This window comes from Theobroma cacao, chromosome 8 (assembly GCF_000208745.1).
Source record: "Theobroma cacao cultivar B97-61/B2 chromosome 8, Criollo_cocoa_genome_V2, whole genome shotgun sequence".
NCBI lineage: Eukaryota > Viridiplantae > Streptophyta > Magnoliopsida > Malvales > Malvaceae > Theobroma > Theobroma cacao.
In genome coordinates this window covers 9,879,183-9,900,115 of record NC_030857.1, presented here as the reverse complement: position 1 = coordinate 9,900,115, position 20,933 = coordinate 9,879,183, and the positions used below count along the sequence as shown (strand labels likewise).

Here is a 20,933-nt window from a genome sequence, read left to right as displayed (position 1 = left end):
TAAATCATCACACTCCCAATTTAATTCATAATGTAACTTATTGTGTGTAATCCATTAGGTTATTAATATGTTGGCAATGAAATTGAATTATAATTTTTATTAAACTAATTAATTCAGTTCCATAGATCAAGATTGGCATCTACTAATGCATTAGGGCTACGTAATTGTAAGGAGAGTCAAATGGTTCCTTAACAACCTTTCAGTGTATAGTCTATTAGTGTATTGCATTCCCTCATCATATATTTCGAAAATGATAAGAGCATGGTGCAATGTCTACTCTTATTGGTCTCCATATTCATTCTTGAAGTTAGATCATTAGTTTTATAGAGACTTATGAAACTGTTTTTTATAATCTCTAAGTTGCCTTGGCTACAGACTTCAACAAGTTAATATCAACCAAGAACTGTTAGGATATGTCCCCTAAATCACTTGGGGTGATGATTCTTTTTTTGACCACTCACTTGCCTTCACATAGTTCATACTATACCCAAAAGCGTCTTGTTTTAACATCCTTGGTTAGGCACCTGTAAGGATGAAATTAAAGCATAGCACTCCACACATAAGACAATCTTGTGTCTCAAGTCTAAGGAGTATTGACACAACTGACACATGAGAAGTATTGCATATACACTTGAGTGAAATACCAAATGTACTTCTCATGGCGGGTCATGTTTAGTGAACTTGCTCTCTTAAGCAAACACCTGCATTCTAGTTTCAAGTATCTTTATACTTCAACCTATGAGATATGTTGCTTACTTTCCAAGTAAGAAACATAGCATGTACCAGTCTCTAGGTATCATTGATATCCAGTTTCAATGATGCATCGACCCGAAATATTTAGAGATTATGCTTTGATGTATATAGATCTCATAACTACAATCCATTACAGTTCCCTTCCAAGGCATATTAGTCTCATGGATTTCATCTAATTAGTCTTATAACCCATTATAATTAACGTTTTATTGATGAAAGAAAACCTCTAATCATTCAACATGAATGATATTGTTGCATGATTAAAATCAAGCTTTAACCAATGCCAATTGGCTGCAGGGCTCATCCCAACAGTAGCAGTCGCTAGTAATTACATGTCAATCACTATGTGCACATGGCTCACTGGGTATGTAGCCTCACTCTGTTAAGGGTACGTAGTAATAAGGTTTGGTGAGGACCATGACCTTTTTATATATACTGCAGGAACGTATTGTGTTATAACTAGGTTGAGTGATCATGACCCTCCTAAAGCTTGTGAAACTATTACATTTTCTGTACCTTTGGAAAAATGTACTAAGAAAATCACGCAGAGTATTCATATTTCTCTTTTCTTCGGCCAAAGCCATAATTTATATTCCGTATGAGCGTACAAAGTTGAAGTTTCTCCATGCTTTATGACAAAGTTGAATTTTCTTAATGACTTGGTTGAGGATATTAAGTGCATATCTTTGTTGACTTGGTGACCTTATAGTTACATATCCATGATCATAATGATTATATTCTTGATGGATTTTGCTAACTATTATTTCTAGAGCTTGAGTGTTTAATGCTCACTCTTTTTAACTTTTTTTTATATAACAAAATGAGAGAGGAGGTTTATGAGAAAATTTAGTTTGATGCATTCATTAAGGGGGAGATTTTAAAATCATTTCAAATGCAAATTGTGCTCATAGTTTTGTTATATTAAAAAGGGAGAGATTGTTAGTTTTAAAATTATTATAGTTTTAATTATAACAAACTGATCAAATTTGCTTGAATATTATTTGAGTGATCCTTGACAAGTTCTTGAAATTATTTAACTTTCATACATTTGTTCTTACATAGTTATAAGCTTGACTCTTGAAGTTATTGAACTATACCTATAAGCTTGTATGATTTAGGTGTATGAGTACTTATGATACCCATTCATTAAAGTCTAATTTAAAGATTAAAAGAAAATCTAGATGTATTCATTAAGGGAGAGTTTTGAATATCTTTTTTAATAATGACAAAAAACAGAGAAGAAAGACTAAGTTAAATAGAGTTTGATAAGTCTTCATGTTTAATTTATGTGTGTGATGCTTTGTTATGATTTTGTTGAATATTATGTGCTCGTTTTTATAAATATTCAATATATCTTGCTTAGCTACTGTAGATATTGTATATTTTGTTTAGCTATTATAGATGTTATAAATATTTTATTGCAAATCTTTAAAGAAAACTAGATACATTTACTAAGGGGGAGCAACTCATTATGCATAGAGATTTGAAGCATTCATATTGAATATAGACATTGCACTTTTGATCTAGGAGTATTTTGTCATAATCAAAAATAAGAGAGAGAGAATGTTGACTCCATGTGTTTTTTATAATAACAAAACATTCTCATTTGTTAGTGTCTAATTATATTATTTAAGTGTGTAGGAGAAAGCTTAAATTCATAAATATGTTTGGCATTTGAAAGTAAGTCAAGATGCTTATTCAGTTGCAAGATGGGTTAATTGGTTAAACAAGCAAAGAAGAAAGAGCTTTAATAAAGACATATTAGTCTTAACCGATTAATACAAACCTTTAATCAATTAAAGTAATTCTAGACGTTACCCTAAGGATAGACAAAAAGTTCTTAACCGGTTAACACAAGATTTAATCAGTTAAGCGAGTGCTAGATGCAAAACAGAAACTTTTTAATCGTTTAAAGGAAAGGAGTTAACAAGTTAAAGGTTAAAGTTAAAGTGTCAAGAAGTGTCAAAATTCAAATTCAAAATATTGATGACTGTCCAAGGCACCAAACCAAGAGACTTAAAGTTGAAGAATTTTAATTGGTCAAAAGACTTATCTAAACCCTGTACTCTTCAATTTTTTTCAATTTAGTCCCTATACTCAAAATCAAAGCAATTTAATCCCTTGATTTTGAAAATCGTGTCAATTTAGTCCCTCTCCCTAACGACATCCAATTTTGTCATTAAAGGACGACGTCAACGATGACGTCAGTTTTGACATGTCACTTTTTGATGATGTGGAATTGAGTGATGACGTGGAAATGCTACGTGGCACTATACAATGACGTGGTAGTGCTGATGTAGCATTGACATACTGACATGTAGATGCCACATGGCAAATTAAAAAAATTTTAAAAAAAAAATTGTGCAACGTCATAGGAACTAAAGTAAACAAAAATATATAGTATAAGGACTAAATTGAACAAAATTAAAAATAATATTTAAAAAATATAAATCTTTAAGTAGATTATTGATATGCTTATTAATAAGTCAAATATTTACGTATAAAAGATTTATAGTGTCCAAATATATATATATATATATTTTTTCTTACTTGATTATTTGATTTTAGAATATGTAAATTAATTTATCATTTTTACAAAAATTAAGTTTGAATTCCCCTTCTATAAAAAAAATTTGAAAAAATTTCATACCTGAAGTCAAATTTAGATGAATAACTTGTATTACTTTAAAATAAAATAATATAAAATGACTAAATAAATTCTTTTTTCTTCTATTTATAATAGTATAAAAATTTGAAATTTATTTAACTTAGTTTTTAACTTGAGCTAAAGTCAAATAAGAAAAATATGTTGATTTAGTTTTTTCTTTTAAAAAAATAAAAAACGGAGATATGGAGTTAGCAATGATTATAAAAGTAATTTTTCGTTCTGACTTACTTAATTTAGACATGACAAATCTCTTATTACAATCATAGAATCTGAGCTCCACCCTTTCAATTATTTATTTATTTTTTATGTTGTTATTTTGTTTAATATTTCAAGTTATATTTTTTAAGTTGAAATTTTCTAAATTAATTACTGCATTTATGGTTGACAAAATTGAATATAACTGTAAATATTTGTACCATTTTATTTTAATAATTAATTTTTTTGTTGATTGNATCATTTTATAAGAAATTTTGAGTAAATTTAAATAAAAGGTAAATTGGGTTAGAGTTGAATGATTTCAAAAGAATGTGTATTTGTAAATTGTAAAAATTGTAATTAAATTAACATATTTTGCTAATTTGAGTTAAATTTAAATAAAAGGTGAAGTGGGTAAGAGTTGAATAATTTCAAAAGAATGTGTATTTGTAAATTGTGAAAGTTATAACTAAATTAACATATTTAGTCATTTTATATTATTTTATTGTAACATAATGCAAGTTATTTATCTAAATTTGACTTTAGGTATGAAATTTTTTTAATTTTTTTTATAGAAAGAAAATTCAAACTTAATTTTTGTAAAAATGATAAATTAATTTACAAATTCTAGAATGAAATAATTAAGGAAGAAAATATTTATATATATATATATTTGAACACCATAAGTTTTTTATACTTAAATATTTAGCTTATTAATAAGTATATCAATAATATTGACTAAAAAACAATTAAAATTATGGAGAGATCTATTTTAAGAAACGCCTTATGCATGGGCCTTATTTATAAAAAGAACTTTTCTTTTTGTATGATATATATGCTAATAAAGGGATTCATCCTTGAGCTTTGGTTGACAATCACCTATTAGCGCCTATTTAAACTAGTAAGTTCCAACTTAGCTAAATAGTAATTTAATAAATAAGAATTTTATTATATTAAAATTTTTAATATTTTTCATTTACTTAAACAATCATAAAATTTAAGTATAATATTAAAAAAACTCTTAAATTATTTAAAAAAATTTAAACAAGTCTTTATTTTTCTATTGCATTCCATCATATTATTGTACTCTTATTATATGCTAAATAAGCTATTATAATTAATCATTGCTTAATTGTCATTAATCATAATGTCACTTATCATTGTACACTCACGTGACATTAAACTGGATTTATATAACTAATAACTATTTTTTATTTTTCTTGAATAAGTGAGATGGTATAATTGTCAAAAACACCAATTTACTCGCAGATGAATTCTTTATCCATCACTGCATGCATTCTGGATCACTTCATATTACTGGGTCAAAATATTTGCGCTTACTTTGTTACTGCATGAGATTAAGGGATGCTGCATGGAAATGATTTATACTACGTTCGGAAACATACGAATGCATAATTCATTTTATTTGCAAATGCATAATTATCGTGTATATATAAAACAATGAACTAAAACAATCTCGTTCTTTTGGTCCAGTTCACTGTTCCCTAGGTATCATGTGTCTTCATCCAATTTTTTTGCAGGATCTCATATAATAATAAACCTAATTCTTTTAAAAGACATGAAAATTTATCATCTCATTTATAGAGTCGTAAAATACAACAAATAATACATGTTTTATGCCTGTATAACCCTCTCAACCAAAATGTGTGACCATCGTGCATCTCTATATACAATCTTCAGACTAGAATTAACCTGTTCCCACTACCAATGGAGCCGGAAACTAGCTGCTTGCATTACTGGATGCAGAAAATATGCACCTAGTGTCAATGCAGTGATGGTCAAATAGGGCAACCGAATAAATTCCCTGTAGTAATCATTGGGCAATTTTTGACGGCCATCGAGGATAGCTGCAAATGGAATGATGCTTGTTCGCTTCTTTACGACTTCAAAAGCCTCGCCATGTTGCATAGCTAGTCTCCTGTCACCATTCCAAACACCGAATAGATGATGTCCAATCAAACCAATTGAGGCTGCAAGGGCTACAGAGTTTCCAATCCAAATTGTGTGGGCCAAGCACCAGATAACCTGCCCTACCATCTGAAAAGATAGACAAGGTAAAAATTTGACACTATGAAACATAGAACAAGGAACAGCGAGTGTTCCACAAGAAGATGCCTGGAAAGTAAACAAACAAAATAATTCCACTCCATATGGACGATCCAGTGCTTAAAGCAAGACTTTTTTTCCTTTTTTCTTTTTTTTTTTGGTGGGGGGGGGTGGAGGGGGTTTGCCTTAGTTGATGCAAAATACTAAAGCAATGCTTCAAATATACATTCCTTTTCAAGGGCATGTTATACTGTAGTAAATGGCCTGTCTGGTTATATATGGCAGAAATACATCAGATAACCTTGAAGGCCAGCCTACTATCCCCTACAGTGACTAATATCTTATTATCACCTGACTTCTCACCAAATAACTATCAAGTGCACATTGCTATCAAGATAATAGTGGTGAACCTGTGGATGCCGGGTGATTCTCATGATGCCAGTTTCCCAAAGATGCATTTTAGGCTTGTCAACAGCTGCTACTTCCAATAAATTAAAGGTAGAAGGATATAGGAAAAAGAAGGAAATAAAATTTGAGAGCCACACAAGTTGATGGACTCCAGGAGCATTTTGAAGCTGCCATAACTGCACTCCATCATACCTGTGGTTGATGAAGTATACCTACAATGCAAGCAGTTGGAAAGTCAACAGTTGGAACAAGCTTCCACCATGCCTTTGAGAGGCCAAAAATTTTAAAACAAAGCTGCAACAAAATGAAAATCAACTTTAGATGAGAGTGTCTTCATTTATGATAAGAGATTTGGAACTCACAACCGTGCTAACAGCCAAGGGAAGAGATACACCAGCAAATAGAACACGATATGCACGTTTTCCCAAGAGTTTCTCACCCATGTTCCGGAAACAAGCCAAGCCACTGTGGATAGTGGCAAATATGAGGATAAGGGTCAACATTACAATCTGCAAAAGAGTGTTTTCAGAATCAAACTCATATTATCAGAGCCCTACAAAAGAAAACATCATGAATTGATATAGCAGAGCAGGTAAAGTCATACATAGCTAATGTCATCTAACAGCTGAAAGCAAGAATTAATTAGTCAGTGTCTTCTATACAGAAAAATTTAAGATAAAAGCTAATTCTAAAATACACAGCAGGATATCCGCACCTGTACTTATATTCGAAAAGAGCTTCAAAAATTCAAAAGCACATTCAGCTGATCACTTGCTAGCTGAATTTCAACATGTTGATGTTTCCTATATATGAATGGGGCACGGTTAAAGCAGTTAAGGTTATTTGAACCAATATCTTAAGTTAGATGTTCTAAAATAGATATTTTAGGTCTAAGGAAATTTGTCAATTTCATCTGTTGATGTCCTTGGTCCATTATTCTTATCATTTAATGAAGTTTAAATATTTAGGGTAATGTGGCCATGTTTATAACATTCTATAAAAGGCCTTAGTTACTGTCCTTTAGATCTTATGTTGAATACAATTACATGGTGGATCTTGTATGTAGTCATTTGACTTATCCCTAAATCACATGATAGAGATTTAAAAGAAAAAAAAAGGGAATGGCCTTTGAAATAAGCAAGTTAATTAGATTACTACAATTGAACCACACCCATCAAGCTCTCTCCTATTCCTCCCAATTTAGGAAGATTGAATTCTTTAGAAAGGATAGAAAATAATCATCACTCCTATAATCTTTTCTCTCTCTTCTATCCTACCAATCATAAGAATAATGTGTTTGCTCTTCCATTTTCAACATCCACTTTACATCCTTCTACTATTCTCCCTTACCAAGCACAGTGTCAGTTCAGCAAATTGCTTTAAACCACATTGATTCTTCAGACAACTTTAACTTCTCCAAAATCCAAATGTAATTGCCATTGTCCTCCTTTTCTCAAGCAAGACCAACTTAATATTCAAAATTCTAAACAACTTATCTATTTCTCCGTTTGTAGGAAAGAACCATAGAAAGATGACATTACAAGTAACTCCTTCCAAACAATATGCTCCATTTGACAAACCATCAGCTATTGCCTTTTCTTACATGATATCGTAGGTATGGCTCAATCTAGATCACATACGCCTTTTTTACCTTTCAAAAAGTAGCAATAACCTAAGACTGATTTGAGAAAGGAGACAAGCTGGAGATGTAGAAAAAGACGAAGAAGACGAAGAAAAGAGAGAGAGGGAGAGAGAGAAATGTCCAATTAATCAATCAAAACTTCTCTAGTTGAGTCCTCAATAACAGAAATCTTAGTAAGATATACTACATAAAGTTACAGAGGGAACTGGGAAATTACTAACTTCTTGTAATTGAGCTATTATTCCTAAGATAATTTCGTATAAGAACGAGACCCAACTTCAGAAAACTAAACATCCCACAATTATCCTAATAACTTAACTCAGATTAATAACAAGATCTGACGGATCCGTGAAAGCCACTCCATCACAAAAACATGTACATCCTTGCCATCATATTGCATGATCTCAGTTTTAGATCAGTTGATCTTTCTGCACTCTACCTCCAAGAGGTGTTCAAAAGAGAAAAATAATACATTCTTCCTTTTACCTTTTCTGCAACAATCCCTTTGCTCCAATATGTTAACACAATTAATTTGTATATTTTCCACTTTATCAAGTTGCAGGCAATTTTCTGCTTCAGTTTTTTTTTTAAAAAAATAATTGGGAGAGAGAAGATTCAAACCCTGTTCTTTAGGCAGGGAGATTATGCACCAACTAATGAGCCAAATACTCGGGTTCAATTTGCTGCTTCAGTTAACGCATATTAAAATCCCTCCTTCCCCTTCCAATAACAAGAAGACTTAAACTTCCCAGTTATGTCCAATTGAGGGTTAATGTTTTGCAAAAATGGTTCACACTTCACAATAAAGTTTCTAAAAGAAATTTAATAAGTTCTTGTGTTATGTTGCGATTAGAACTCTCTGATGGTTCATAGAATCACTTATTTCATTCTTTTAGATTAAAACTCCTCCATATCTGCACTTTCAGAAATACAATGGTTGACTTCTCTATCCTAGAAACGGTACATTTATCAAAACAGCTGTAATACACAAATTTCAGAATGATAAAAGAGCTTGAATGTATATTATTCCAACATCTACCTTCAGCACATATGAAAATAAATTAAATCCCATTAGAAGTATATTCCTCTTCAGTCTAGGTGTGGATTATCAATTACTAATGAAACCATTAACCGTCCCAAAATATACCTAATCTAGAAAAACCTATCCAACTGGAGGACTGCTTGAGAGAATTGAGACCTTCTGAATTGGTACATGAACATTCTTGTGAATGAGTTCCAGCAGATAAAATTTCATGTCTACTCCTTCAAATTGTTATTGCATCTGAAATGTTGTCCCTTTAACCATATAATGTGATAGTTCCACATAAAAACGGACCTTTAACACCAGCACCAATCATTCTAGAACTTCCATTCCCAAACCAAAAGTTATAGGCCCAACTCATGCTCTGTTGAACATACATTCTTCAATAGAAATAGGATTATTATCCGGAGAATTGGAGTTTGAAACATCCAGCAGCAAGTTCATATATTTGTCACGTGTCTATGAAATAAATATGGAACTCTACAATCAACATTGAAATATTAAATAAAAATTATTAATTTAAAATTGTGGCGAGTATATAAATTTGCTTTTAGGCGTGGGGTGAATAAGATAATAATCCAAAAAATAATACAATTATAAATATGCATTGAACACAATATCAACATAAGCAACGTTGTAATTTATATTAAACATTTAGATGGAACAAGGACACGACCATAAATTTGTGGCAGCTAACAATAATTCAAACTAAAACAAAAATTCACCAGGACAAGTCTCCAAAACTAGGCTAAATCAGGCTAGGAAAAACTAACCTCAGGGCTGTCAGAGAGGCTTGAAACAGCATCGATAAAAGCTTTTCCAAACCCAGTTGAGTTATCAATCCAGGCAACATCGAGAACATAAAGAACAACTCCCAAGATAACAGTAAAATAAACCCAAGAAACAATGCTTTGGGTCCCCAAATTGAAGGCTGCAGAGTCCTCACCCACCAGAGGCAAGGGCTCGTCTGCGGAGGCATCGGTTTCCCCAAGGGAAGTTCGAGCAAGAACTCGAATTCTACAATAATCTGAGTGGAAAGAAGGGGCTTTAAGGAATGCTGGGTTGGTAGGTTTCTTGGGTTTTGAGGAGTGTAGATGAGAGATAGATGAGATGGGTTGAAGAGGGCGCTTTTGAGCGCTTTTGAAGAGTGGATGAGGAGAGGAAAGTAAGGAGTTTGCTACTACAAGACCAGTTGCCATCTCTCGTACCACAAAGGAAAATTAAGAGACACGACAGGGGAAGCTCGGGAAGTTGCTGGGATTACCAAAGTCAGCTCCAAACAGAAACTAATAGAAAATTGTATTTATCCTAAGCTTGTGAGACTAAGGTGGGTAGGTGGAAGAAATTAAATATTTTAATAAAAATAATATGTTTTACCATATAATTTGTTATCTTATTGTATTACTAAAACATTTAACACTAAATCCAGGCATTATTTAATTATTAAAATGCTTTTAAAACATAATTAATATTAGAATATTGTTAAAAGATTTCATGAAAATTATACTAAATAGAAAAGGTATTACCAACATAATTTTTGTCATAAGTGAATTAATTGAATTTTAATTATAATTTTTTTATAAAATTATAAAAAAATTAATTTCATACGGATGAATTTGTTTGATAAAGAAATCAAACCGAAGTGTAAAGAGGGGTAGAGGAAAGTAGTAACATATTAAAGTTGTAATAAAGTTGGGATGAATAAAGAATCACCCATCAGCTTTCTTCAGTGCCAAATTGGTCCCTCGAACGTGCTGGGCCGGCTGACCTAACTCCAGTAGGGATAATAATATTTTGTCTTAGGTGAGGGATGTGTATTAAGATCACTATATAAAGATTGGATTACTTAGGTTCAAGTGAAAAATATCATATCCAGCCTTCTCAGCAACATTTCCTTTTTCTTCTCTGTATTCATTGGTTAGAACCAAGTCATAACGTAACTATGTAGTATGATAACTGGCAACAAGTGCAGTGGAATAAAAATAAAGGGCATGTCCCAACGAAATTGGGCCTATACCCAACCTAATCCAGATTCCTCATCTTGACCTCAGATTTGTCTTCAAATTAATAGCCCACACCTCTGGGCCATTGAATCGCATTGGAGGCCCATGTTCCGCCAAATACTACAGCAACATATCTTGTTCAATGTTCAACAATGTATAAAAAGCATACATACTTTATTCAGCAAGATTTATTAATTTATACATTTTGATTTGATTTTCACTTTTTAACCGTTCTTAGGTAAAAAAACCCACTTAATTTTTGTTTATTTCTGTTGATAATAAACATATAAATTTATTAAAATCAAGATAGGTTCTTTACATTGTGTACTTTTGAAACATGGATGGACAAATGAAGAAATGAGGAGAGAGAAATTTTAATATTAAATTAGAAATTTTTCTCAAGTAAATGTTTTAATTCATATATCAAGCACACATAATTAAATCTTCTCTCTTTTTTTGTTGAGGTTATATTTACATTTACAAATAAAAATTTTAATCACAAACAAATAAATTTTCAATAAACATTTGTGAAAGAAAAATTAATTTTTGAAATAAGACCTTTCTAGTCACGTAAAACTCTTTTGATTATATATAGTCAGTGAGCATGCGTAATCGCTACATTAAAACATTTCAATGTCTTTTGTTTTTACGTAATTTAAAACTTAATTGTCCTTAATTTGTATGTTAAGAAAAATACTACAAAAACCTTATATAAGCATCATGAATCATATATACACAAATCAAACCCAAAATTAAATCATCAAATAAGCTGGACCATTCTTGACGTCTCCACTCTCCACGACTACTTCTAGGGCCGGTTCCCAAAGTTTGCATGTCAATCCTGTTTTTCTTCTTCCGCCACATAAACGTCGTGTGCCAAATTACTCCAGCTCTTGCTCATTGAACACTCATTTCAGTTTCAACGTGAAGTTACTTGTGAGGGTATGGTAGAGAAATTAAGACGGCAATTTCAGAAAGGATTTGCCAAATGCCAATTCAAGCAATGAAAAAGGAGTTTTCGATGATGATATATGAAGCCTAGACGTAGGTGGAAGCTATACAAATCCTCTTGCTTTGCATCTTTCATGAAAACGACGCAAAACTTCCCCACGTGGGGAATATCGGATGCTGTCTTGAAAAAATATTTTAATCAAATCCCAATAAAGATTTGCAATCAACAGCTGCCTTTACCCAAACAATATATGTGTATCTCAGTTGATTTCACCTTCAAACTTTTCATCACATAATAATTATGCTGTAGTAGCCTAGTTTGGTTTTGTAGGGAAGTGATATATCCAGAAAAGAAATGTTGAGTGTATTTGCGGTTGTGAAAGGTGCATTGATGAAAGCGTTATCAAAGGAAGAAAGTTAAATAAGGAGACTACTACTGTTGCTTCCAGCTTGTAGGAACCAGGAAGTAAACATCACCAAGCAAGAATAGTGACCACTCAAACAGCCATAAGCTTTTTTTTTTTCAAAAAAAAAAAATAGAGATAAGAGTGCTCAACTTTTCTCATGTGCATTATAGCTACAATCTATAGCTACCCCTGAATTCTTACTTTTTTTTTTCTTTTCCTTTTACTTGGTATAATTTTAAGTTGAATATATGTTTTAAAAAATAATACGAATCACAATTTTCATAATTTTCATTCATAATATTTTTAACGATATGTTTGTTATATTTATACATAACGTTACAATCATTTGATAAATTTATTATCTCTACTTATATATAAAATTAATACATTTCACGTGTTAAGTTAGATTTTGATTTCAAAAATTTAATATTTAATAACAACATATTAATTTCTTTTTGAGAATTTTTATAGTTAGAGAGGATTCGTTGACCAGGACGTGTGATGGATTAATTAAGGAATAGTAAGAAGGACGTGTAGCAAGCATCATCCACAAATATCTGAAACCAAGGCCTTTTGTTGACTAAAATGAAAGTTAATATTACTACTTAATTACTTGGCTAAAGCTCTTTATTTTTTATTTTTTATTGTTTTATGGAAGTGAAAGGAAGGAAAGCATGGCACGTAGCCAATGATGCACGTGCAACTCAACATGCCCGCGACGTTACTTCATTCATCAATCCAAGTTATTTCCCCACAAGTCAAGTACACTGTATTATGTTCATATACGAACCATGCCGACATTTCTCGCTTCTTTTCTTCCGAAATTGCTGTGTATGCCACCCATGTGGTTAGAATTACGATATCCAAGAAAATAATGTCATTGAATTATGAATAAATGTTATCATCAATCATGACTAAATCAAACATCTCCATTTCCATTGATCATCATGCTGATCTTATTAGGGAAGTATGACACATATATTATCTGTTAAACAATACACGATTAATTCAATTAAACATAATTAATTTATTTAAATATAAAAAATAAGGTATTTTGTATATCTTAAATATTGGTAATCCGATAAATGAAATTAAATGAAAATTAGATATACTTAGTAATATAAATTTCTGTTACTATGATTAATTAAATATGTATAAATGTATCATATATAAGTTAAACATATCAATCCACATAAAGATAAATAATTTTTGTATCATAAATGAGCTGATACCATTATAAAACAAACACATTTATATAAAATTCAAATCCGCTTTTAACTCTATTTTGTTTTTATATCATCTTAACTAATGATGTCCAAAATTGTGCTTTGATATATGCCTTATTTGCTTGCTCTGCAAGTATAAAAATGCATGACATGCCTACTCTATAAGTTAAGGTTGTTAATCAATTGAGACAAATATCATTTTTGTTCAAAATTTTATAAATGACTCAAAAATTACTTAAGCTTTAATATAATTAAATGAAAAATACATAGTATCATAAATTTTTTTACTATTTCACCAGTATTAAATTCCAAAAGAGTTCACGTTAACAAATTAATCCTTCTATTTAAATTCTGACATGTAATCATGCCTTTTTTATAACAAAGAAAATAATCACTAATTATTTTCTTAAATTTTTTTTATATAAAGGAAAAACAGTTGCTAAATATTGATTACATCATTCTAGATCAACTTATTTCAAATTTATCAGCACTAATAGAATTTAAGATTCCCGATGGAGGGAGGATCAAAAATATGAAGACCTATAGATAAATCTTTTTTATGTGTGGTCATCCAATTGAGGTATTGATTGATTTCACAATGAACGTGAGTGATTAAACATTTTCAATTTTAATGGATCAATTTTCATAATATCCCTTAACAGGTATAAATTCAGTTCCAAAGTTCAAAATAGAGGATATATATATATATATATAAAATACAATGACAGCCAGGATTTGTTTTGACTTGTCAACTTCAATCACTGTCTAGGTGTGGGCAAGGTAGAAATGCCACATGATTCAATATAAAGAGCCACATACATCCACCTAGTAATGAAACTAGTTATACTACACTAAAAAAACAAAAAGAAAAAAAAAAGAAAGAAGAAGAAGAAGAAGAAACTTACCATCACAATCACACAGCAAAAAAAACAACACACCAATGCACTTCCAACTCCCTATCTCCTCTATTTCTTGATTCTGACGGCTCGGCAACCGCCCACGTTTTTGCACCATCAACGCATACATATACAACCTACAAATCTTACAAACTTCTCCCACATGCCCCTTCCACTAAACTAGATCTCTCTCCCATAGAATTCCTTTCCCTTTTCCCCTTACATTATCACAATATTAGAGCAGTTGTTAATCTTTGGCATTTTGCTAGCTTCGGGTGTGCTTGTAACACAAAAATGTTCACAGTTTGTGACCAGATGTTGCAGTGCCCTCCTAGGCCATTGCCTATTGACAGAAAGTGGAAATCCAATGTTGAACTTGCTCCGAATTGTCCACGTTGTGCCTCTGCCAATACGAAATTCTGTTACTACAACAACTACAGCTTGTCACAGCCCAGGTACTTTTGCAAAGGTTGCAGAAGGTATTGGACTAAAGGTGGCACTCTTAGGAATGTTCCTGTTGGTGGTGGCTGTCGCAAGAGTCGGAGAGGCAAGTTTAGCAGGGCCGAGAAAAGCGGTCATCTTTCCATGAATTATAGAAAGAATTTAAGTAGTTTTGGCAGTCACCAGGATGAGATGATTGGGGTTAGTAGTTCTCCTGATGGGGACTCAGGGAATCGACCAGAGCCTGCTAGCGGGTCGGATATTGATCTAGCAGTTGTTTTTGCTAAATTCTTGAACCAGAGCACAAATTTTGATCACCCTGAGGTTGTTACTCAAGAATTGCCTAATGAAGCTAATGAAAGGATTGATGTATGGAGTTATTTGGAACAAGATATCAACAGCCAGAATGGTTCATCGATGGAGAGCCAAAAACCAGTAGTTCCTTCAATTCCAGAATCTTTTATGCTTCAAGAAACGCCTCAAGTTAATCAACAGCAAGAAGAGAATAAAAGTATTGAGGAATTGTTGGAAACTAATCACATGAATGCATTTGGGTTACCAAATCTGTTAGCTGATGAAACGGTGCAGGATGCCTTGTGGTCTGATGATGCTGCAAGTACTACCCCAAACTTTGATTGGCAACCAGTGCTGCAGCTGCAACAGTTTGAGTCCTTTCCAGTGGATGATCAGCTAAGGATTTCTGCAAATTTGGTGATCGAAAATTGGAATTCCTTTGATCTTTCTGGGTTTGGTCTTTTTTCAAAACCTTGAAGTTTAAGGGACTTTTCCAATTTTATATTTCATATATATGCTATATTCTTTTTGATTTACTTAATTATAAGGTAGCTTTACTATTACATTCCCCCATGAATTGGCTCAGGTTACGGACATCATATTATTTTAAGAAAATATGAATAATTTTCTGATGGGAGCGCAGAAGGTTTTTTTTTTTTTTTCATTAGTTAAACGTAAAAGTTATTTATTTGTATCACTCATTTGATTCTAAAATTTTGTAATACAATCTGAAATTTAAACCAGTTCATCTTTTTCTCTTTAATCTGTCCTTTTTACTTCTTTCTTTTATGAGTCTGTTAACCTTTCTCATCCATAATTTATTGCTGGTTCCTAATGTTCAAAAGAGTTGAGGAATTTTAATGTTGCTTTGGATAGTAGCATAGATGCACTTCTCCATGAATTATTCAACACCCCAAATTTTTAATATCAAGTAAATTTCGTTATATATTTTTTTATATATTTCAAATTAAAGATGAAATTATCCCATGAATTGGTAGCAAGGAAGTAAGGAACCCATGAAATTAAGGATGACAGAGGTGGCTTAATTAACTTTCTTTAGTAACAGTTACTATTGTTACCATTAGTGATCGAATCCATTCCTTTGTGATACACCACATTTTTTCTTTCATTTTTTTATTTGTGAAAGAAAATTTTGAATTTTACTCTTTAAAATATGAAAATATAAACATTTTAAGCCATTAAATCAAACGCTGGGTAACATATATTCACCAACTTTTAGCTCCGTGTAAACTTTTTCATTTTCACTGTACTGTCATTTTTTGCTGCAATATTAAGGATAAATAAAAAAAATGTATAATATGTGTCATCATCATAGGTATAATACTTTTCAAAAAACAAATCATCATTGGTATAATGATGAACTAATGTCCTACAAAAACTAAGGACCTTCTGATCTGTGGTAATGATTATATCCTCTGCAAATGTAAGGGATTAAAAGATGGTCGCTATCACACCACGATCACATGCATGTTATGCTGTATGAGGAATTATTTAAAACGCAGCAGAGAAGAACAACACGTGGAAGTAACGTACGAGATTAGTGTACACAGCTCGGGAGGGATTAATGTTTGTACATCGCTGGCGTTGGGGGCTGAGTCCATCTCTATCAGATTGGCGATATCTTTGGAAATAGTAACAATTCTACCTTTCTGATGAGACCCATCACATGATGTTTGTCGAATATATGTTAAAGGATGATGATGATGTGATTGAGATGGTTGGAGTTCTGAATTTCAATATAAAATAAACTAATATATATAGTCACTTTAAAAGTACAAATTACAAATTGAAGGAGATCCATCTAAGCTCAACCTTCTACTATATTTAAGCGTAAATACCAATTTTATGTTGTATATTTTGAATTACCAAATGAAAAGTAACATTTTCATGTCTCACCAATTATTTTCTTAAGTTATTGCCTATTTTAAAGCAGAGTATATATGCGTTGACGGTCTCGACATTTATTTCTTCTTTTAATTGGGTGTAATGTAACAAACTGTTTTCAAAGTAAAACTCTATCTGATCTCATCCACACAAACTATATTCAGCATTCATGTCGGCTAGTCTAACCCACATCATCGCCTTCCTCTCCGGAGCATATATGAATTTGATTGACTGTAAAGGGTATAAAGCCAACGTAAAGTATTACCTGCACATTGTTCTATGAAAAGATGCATTGAACGATTTCAACCTTTAAATTTTAGTTTATATTTATGTAAAAGTCAACTGTTTCTTTAATACTCATTTAATTTTGGTTTTGACTCATCTACGTCAAACTTAGTATAAGAATGTATGAGTATGACACTGAGTTTGTACTTGTACTCACCCGCATGCATTAGGAATAAGATACTAAAGTATGGAAGAGTGAGACTACAAGATTTTTTATATACATGCTTAATTAAAAGTTACTAAAACTGAAAGGTGTTAGCCTTGACTTGATGAAGTTCTCAAGGGATTGTAAGGATTCAGGCAGTAGAGAATATACCAATGACAAGTACACACTACACTATACGTTGGCATGGTATCAATATTTTCAGGTTCGGTAAAAGCAGGCACAAATTAACAGCAGAATTCCGGTAACTTTGGGAGCTAGTTCTTCTTATAAGCACCAAGCATTTCTAGAAGCTTGATTAGTCCCTCATGTGTTCCATGGGATCTTGTCAGCAACTCTGCAAAGATACAAGAAGCAAATTAGCAATATTAATTATAGATACAAACCTTTTATGTGCATTTTTTTTGTTAATTTGGGGATTATATATATCAGCATTAGGAATATTCTACTCCCTAAAATTGCACAAATCAATTCCTGACTTCTGGAGAAGTTTTTCAATACATTGGAGGAGCTAGCGGAGGATATGAATTTGAGATTTCGCTCCTAAATTCAGGAATGGTGATCGAGGCAATCGTCAGTGAGGATTGGAAAAAAGATGACCTCTGTTCATAGAATGAGTTGATTGGAAAATGTTACTTACGTTCAGCTGCGAAGGGGAAGCTGTCAAAAACACTGCTTACTGCCTTCAACAGTTTCTGCAAAGTAACAAAACGATTAATGGAAATTAACAGAAATTTGTTAATTAAACAAAAGATGTCAATGATGTTCTATATACCAGCACCAAATCTCCAGGCTTCACAGGAAATTCTTCTACTCCAGTGATTTTCCTGCTTTTAACAAATATGTCATTAATCCCCTGGTTGTCAAAGAAACTCGCAAATATCGTCTGCTTATATATTACAATGTTATTTCAGATAACAGAAATTGAACCTGATAATAAGCTTTCCATCAACTTGTTGACATTCAAAGAGACTGCAACCATTAGTAAATGGTATCTCTTTGCCTTTCCACTCTGCAAGAAATTCACAGTTGAATGTCAGTTAGGAGGCTGTCCTTAATAACCAAGCTATTGTAATTATGTCAGTTCCATTACTCTAATATCAGAACAAACTCAGCTATCTCGTATCCATTTGTCTGTTTTTGAAAATTGTTGTCCATGCTTAATACAGAAACAGCCTTCTTGGTTTTGAAACCTAATTGATAGGTTGCTCAGGGGAGATGAAGTTTCATAATTCAAACCAAGCAAGACCTTACCTAGATCAAGGGTGCCATTGGACAAAAATAAAACGACTAGAATGCTCACCTAGATGCCAAGTTACACTTGCAGTTAACTTCTCGCCTTCCATCAAAGTATCAAGGACAAAATGAACATTTTGCCCCATTGCCTCCATCAAACCTTGCAGAAAGTTTATAACATTCTGAGAATATATAGCACTATCAGATTGGTCTCCTTTGAAGCATTTGGTTTTTTTTTTATTCGCAAAAAAGAAAAGCAACACTGATTGGTTTTATCGGTATCAATAAAAAAAAAAAAAGTTACCGAACGTTGAAAGAGTTGAAAGAAAGACCTGTTTTCCATTAAAGGGCATGTAAAATATGAGCTCCTGAAATACACAATCATGTGAAAGAAGTTGATCCAATTTTTGGGTGTCCTTGACATTGATGGCACTATAGAAATCCTGGATCAAGTCTAATACTGAAGGCGTGGACCACTGGGGAGCGATCCCACATGACCCATCGTCACTGCAACAGACCCTCCATTCACCTTCTTTGATCTTACTGCCATAATTCGAGTGCTTCTTGTCTCCTTCTATTGGTAGTTGTGTAAATAGGGCTTTAGAGATAGGCTGTTTTGTGACTAGATTGATGGAATGCCTGGCATTGCCTGGTTGAACAATAGACAATGGCTTGAAGTTCCTGTTTTGGCCCAGGTAAGATCCTAAAGAATATTGAACGGAAGCCATGAGAGAGAGACAGAGAGAGGAGAGAGTAAATTTTAATTGCAATTGTGAAATCTTATAAAGAATACCTATTTGCGGTATTCTAAGATTGCTAGTTAGGCAAAGAATTGATGTTTCTTTTGTTCTTGGTAAAGGCAACGGCTTTCCATGCAAAGACCACGAGGAAGACATGGTTGCATCAAGTGTTTGGGATTAAGTTATGGGCATATTTACAAGGGCGTGTTGAGAAAATGAATTTCTTGTTTAAAGCATACAGGGCCGTGGCATTGGCATTTTTGGAAGGCCGCAAAATAGAATTTATTTATAGAAGAAAGATACAAAAACTCTAACACAGGCCTAGAAATGTTGATAACTATCCGCACCAAAAAACCACAGTATCAAAATAAAAATAGCTACCTGAAAACCAACCCCAACCTAGAGTTAAAAACAAAAGCAAAGAAAGCAGCCCACGGCCCAAATGAAGAATCCGCTTAATCAACATTCACTTCTTTGATCAATTAATCACAAACTCCAATAATTTTTTACTAAGATCTTATCTTAAGTAAGGTCACTTAATTATTTGATTAACACTTGATTAGTTGATTAACCTTAATTGATTAATTTTATGTTAATCAAACTAATTGGATATAAATCATAATTTTTGTGTCATCTGGCAATAAAGGCCCAGGACCACATGAAGAAGGAAGAGAAATGAACTGAAATGCAAATCCACCACAGCTGTTCAAAGTTCAAGGCAAATTGCAAGCAAACCAATAATCTAATGAATAGTCCAAGTAACTAACCAATTAGCATCATCTCAATTATTGAAACTACTTGGACACTGCTGTACGAGCCATATGGCTTGTCTCATCCTAATGTTTCATGGACAAAAAATTACACCGGAGCTCATTTCTTCCTATAACCCTTTTTTGACTTTGTCATTTGTTTTATGTTTCTCCCACATAATTGCCAAAAGCTCAAAAGCATATATATATTTGTGGTTAAAAACCGACATTACTGTTGAAATGTTTATGTTGAAATTATGCATCAAATGGTGCACCAGTGGCTACATACATATGATTTCATACCTCAAACCTTCCCAGTTCCACCTCGGCCCCAACCAATTTCCATGAAGTTGCATTTGATGGGCCATTTTGATCTCTTTTACTCATTTCAACTTTTCCATTCCATGGCTTCAATTATTGCCTCAGCCATATAACTGCTTGGAATTTCTGCAGAAAGCCAGATGCCTTGCCTATTGCCATGAGCATTAAAATTCTAAAGCTGCTATCGGCATGTGCTGTGCAACCAAACGTCACACTAACTCAAGTGCCACTCAACTTTCCCATCATCAGCTAGAACCAAATTGTTTCGTACTATTTGGCTCCTAACAACCTAACCCCTCTCCCTTTTTCACTTTTTAAAATCTTTTAATTATTCATGAATAATTATCTTTCTCACCAAACTACGTACCTTAATCATAAAACATGAAGAAATTATATTATCCTTTTAAACTTGGTTTAATTGATACTTTTATTATGTTAAAATGGTACGTACTATTGACATATATAGATATCAAGATTCTATACGGATGTCAATATATAGTTGAGCAGAAGTGTAACTTGATTTGTAACTCAGTTAGTTTTG

General features: G+C 32.5%; 3 protein-coding genes across 3 annotated transcripts; 1 reads left to right on the top strand and 2 right to left on the bottom strand.

The window, feature by feature from the left end:
• On the bottom strand, positions 5,138 to 10,067 carry LOC18592559 (15-cis-zeta-carotene isomerase, chloroplastic). Its single transcript, XM_007019367.2, has 4 exons — positions 9,549 to 10,067; positions 6,454 to 6,600; positions 6,094 to 6,303; positions 5,138 to 5,674 (listed from the first exon to the last, which is right to left on the bottom strand). Exons 1-4 carry the CDS (start codon positions 9,972 to 9,974, stop codon positions 5,339 to 5,341), a joined length of 1,119 nt encoding a protein of 372 aa, XP_007019429.2. The 5' UTR covers positions 9,975 to 10,067; the 3' UTR covers positions 5,138 to 5,338.
• Positions 14,123 to 15,556, top strand: LOC18592558 (dof zinc finger protein DOF1.2). The gene has a single exon (XM_007019366.2). The coding sequence runs from the start codon at positions 14,553 to 14,555 to the stop codon at positions 15,468 to 15,470; it is 918 nt and encodes a 305-aa protein (XP_007019428.2). The 5' UTR covers positions 14,123 to 14,552; the 3' UTR covers positions 15,471 to 15,556.
• LOC18592557 lies at positions 17,450 to 19,326 on the bottom strand. The gene is made up of 6 exons (XM_007019365.2): positions 18,915 to 19,326; positions 18,650 to 18,764; positions 18,277 to 18,358; positions 18,122 to 18,173; positions 17,987 to 18,041; positions 17,450 to 17,683 (listed from the first exon to the last, which is right to left on the bottom strand). Exons 1-6 carry the CDS (start codon positions 19,308 to 19,310, stop codon positions 17,604 to 17,606), a joined length of 780 nt encoding a protein of 259 aa, XP_007019427.2. The 5' UTR covers positions 19,311 to 19,326; the 3' UTR covers positions 17,450 to 17,603.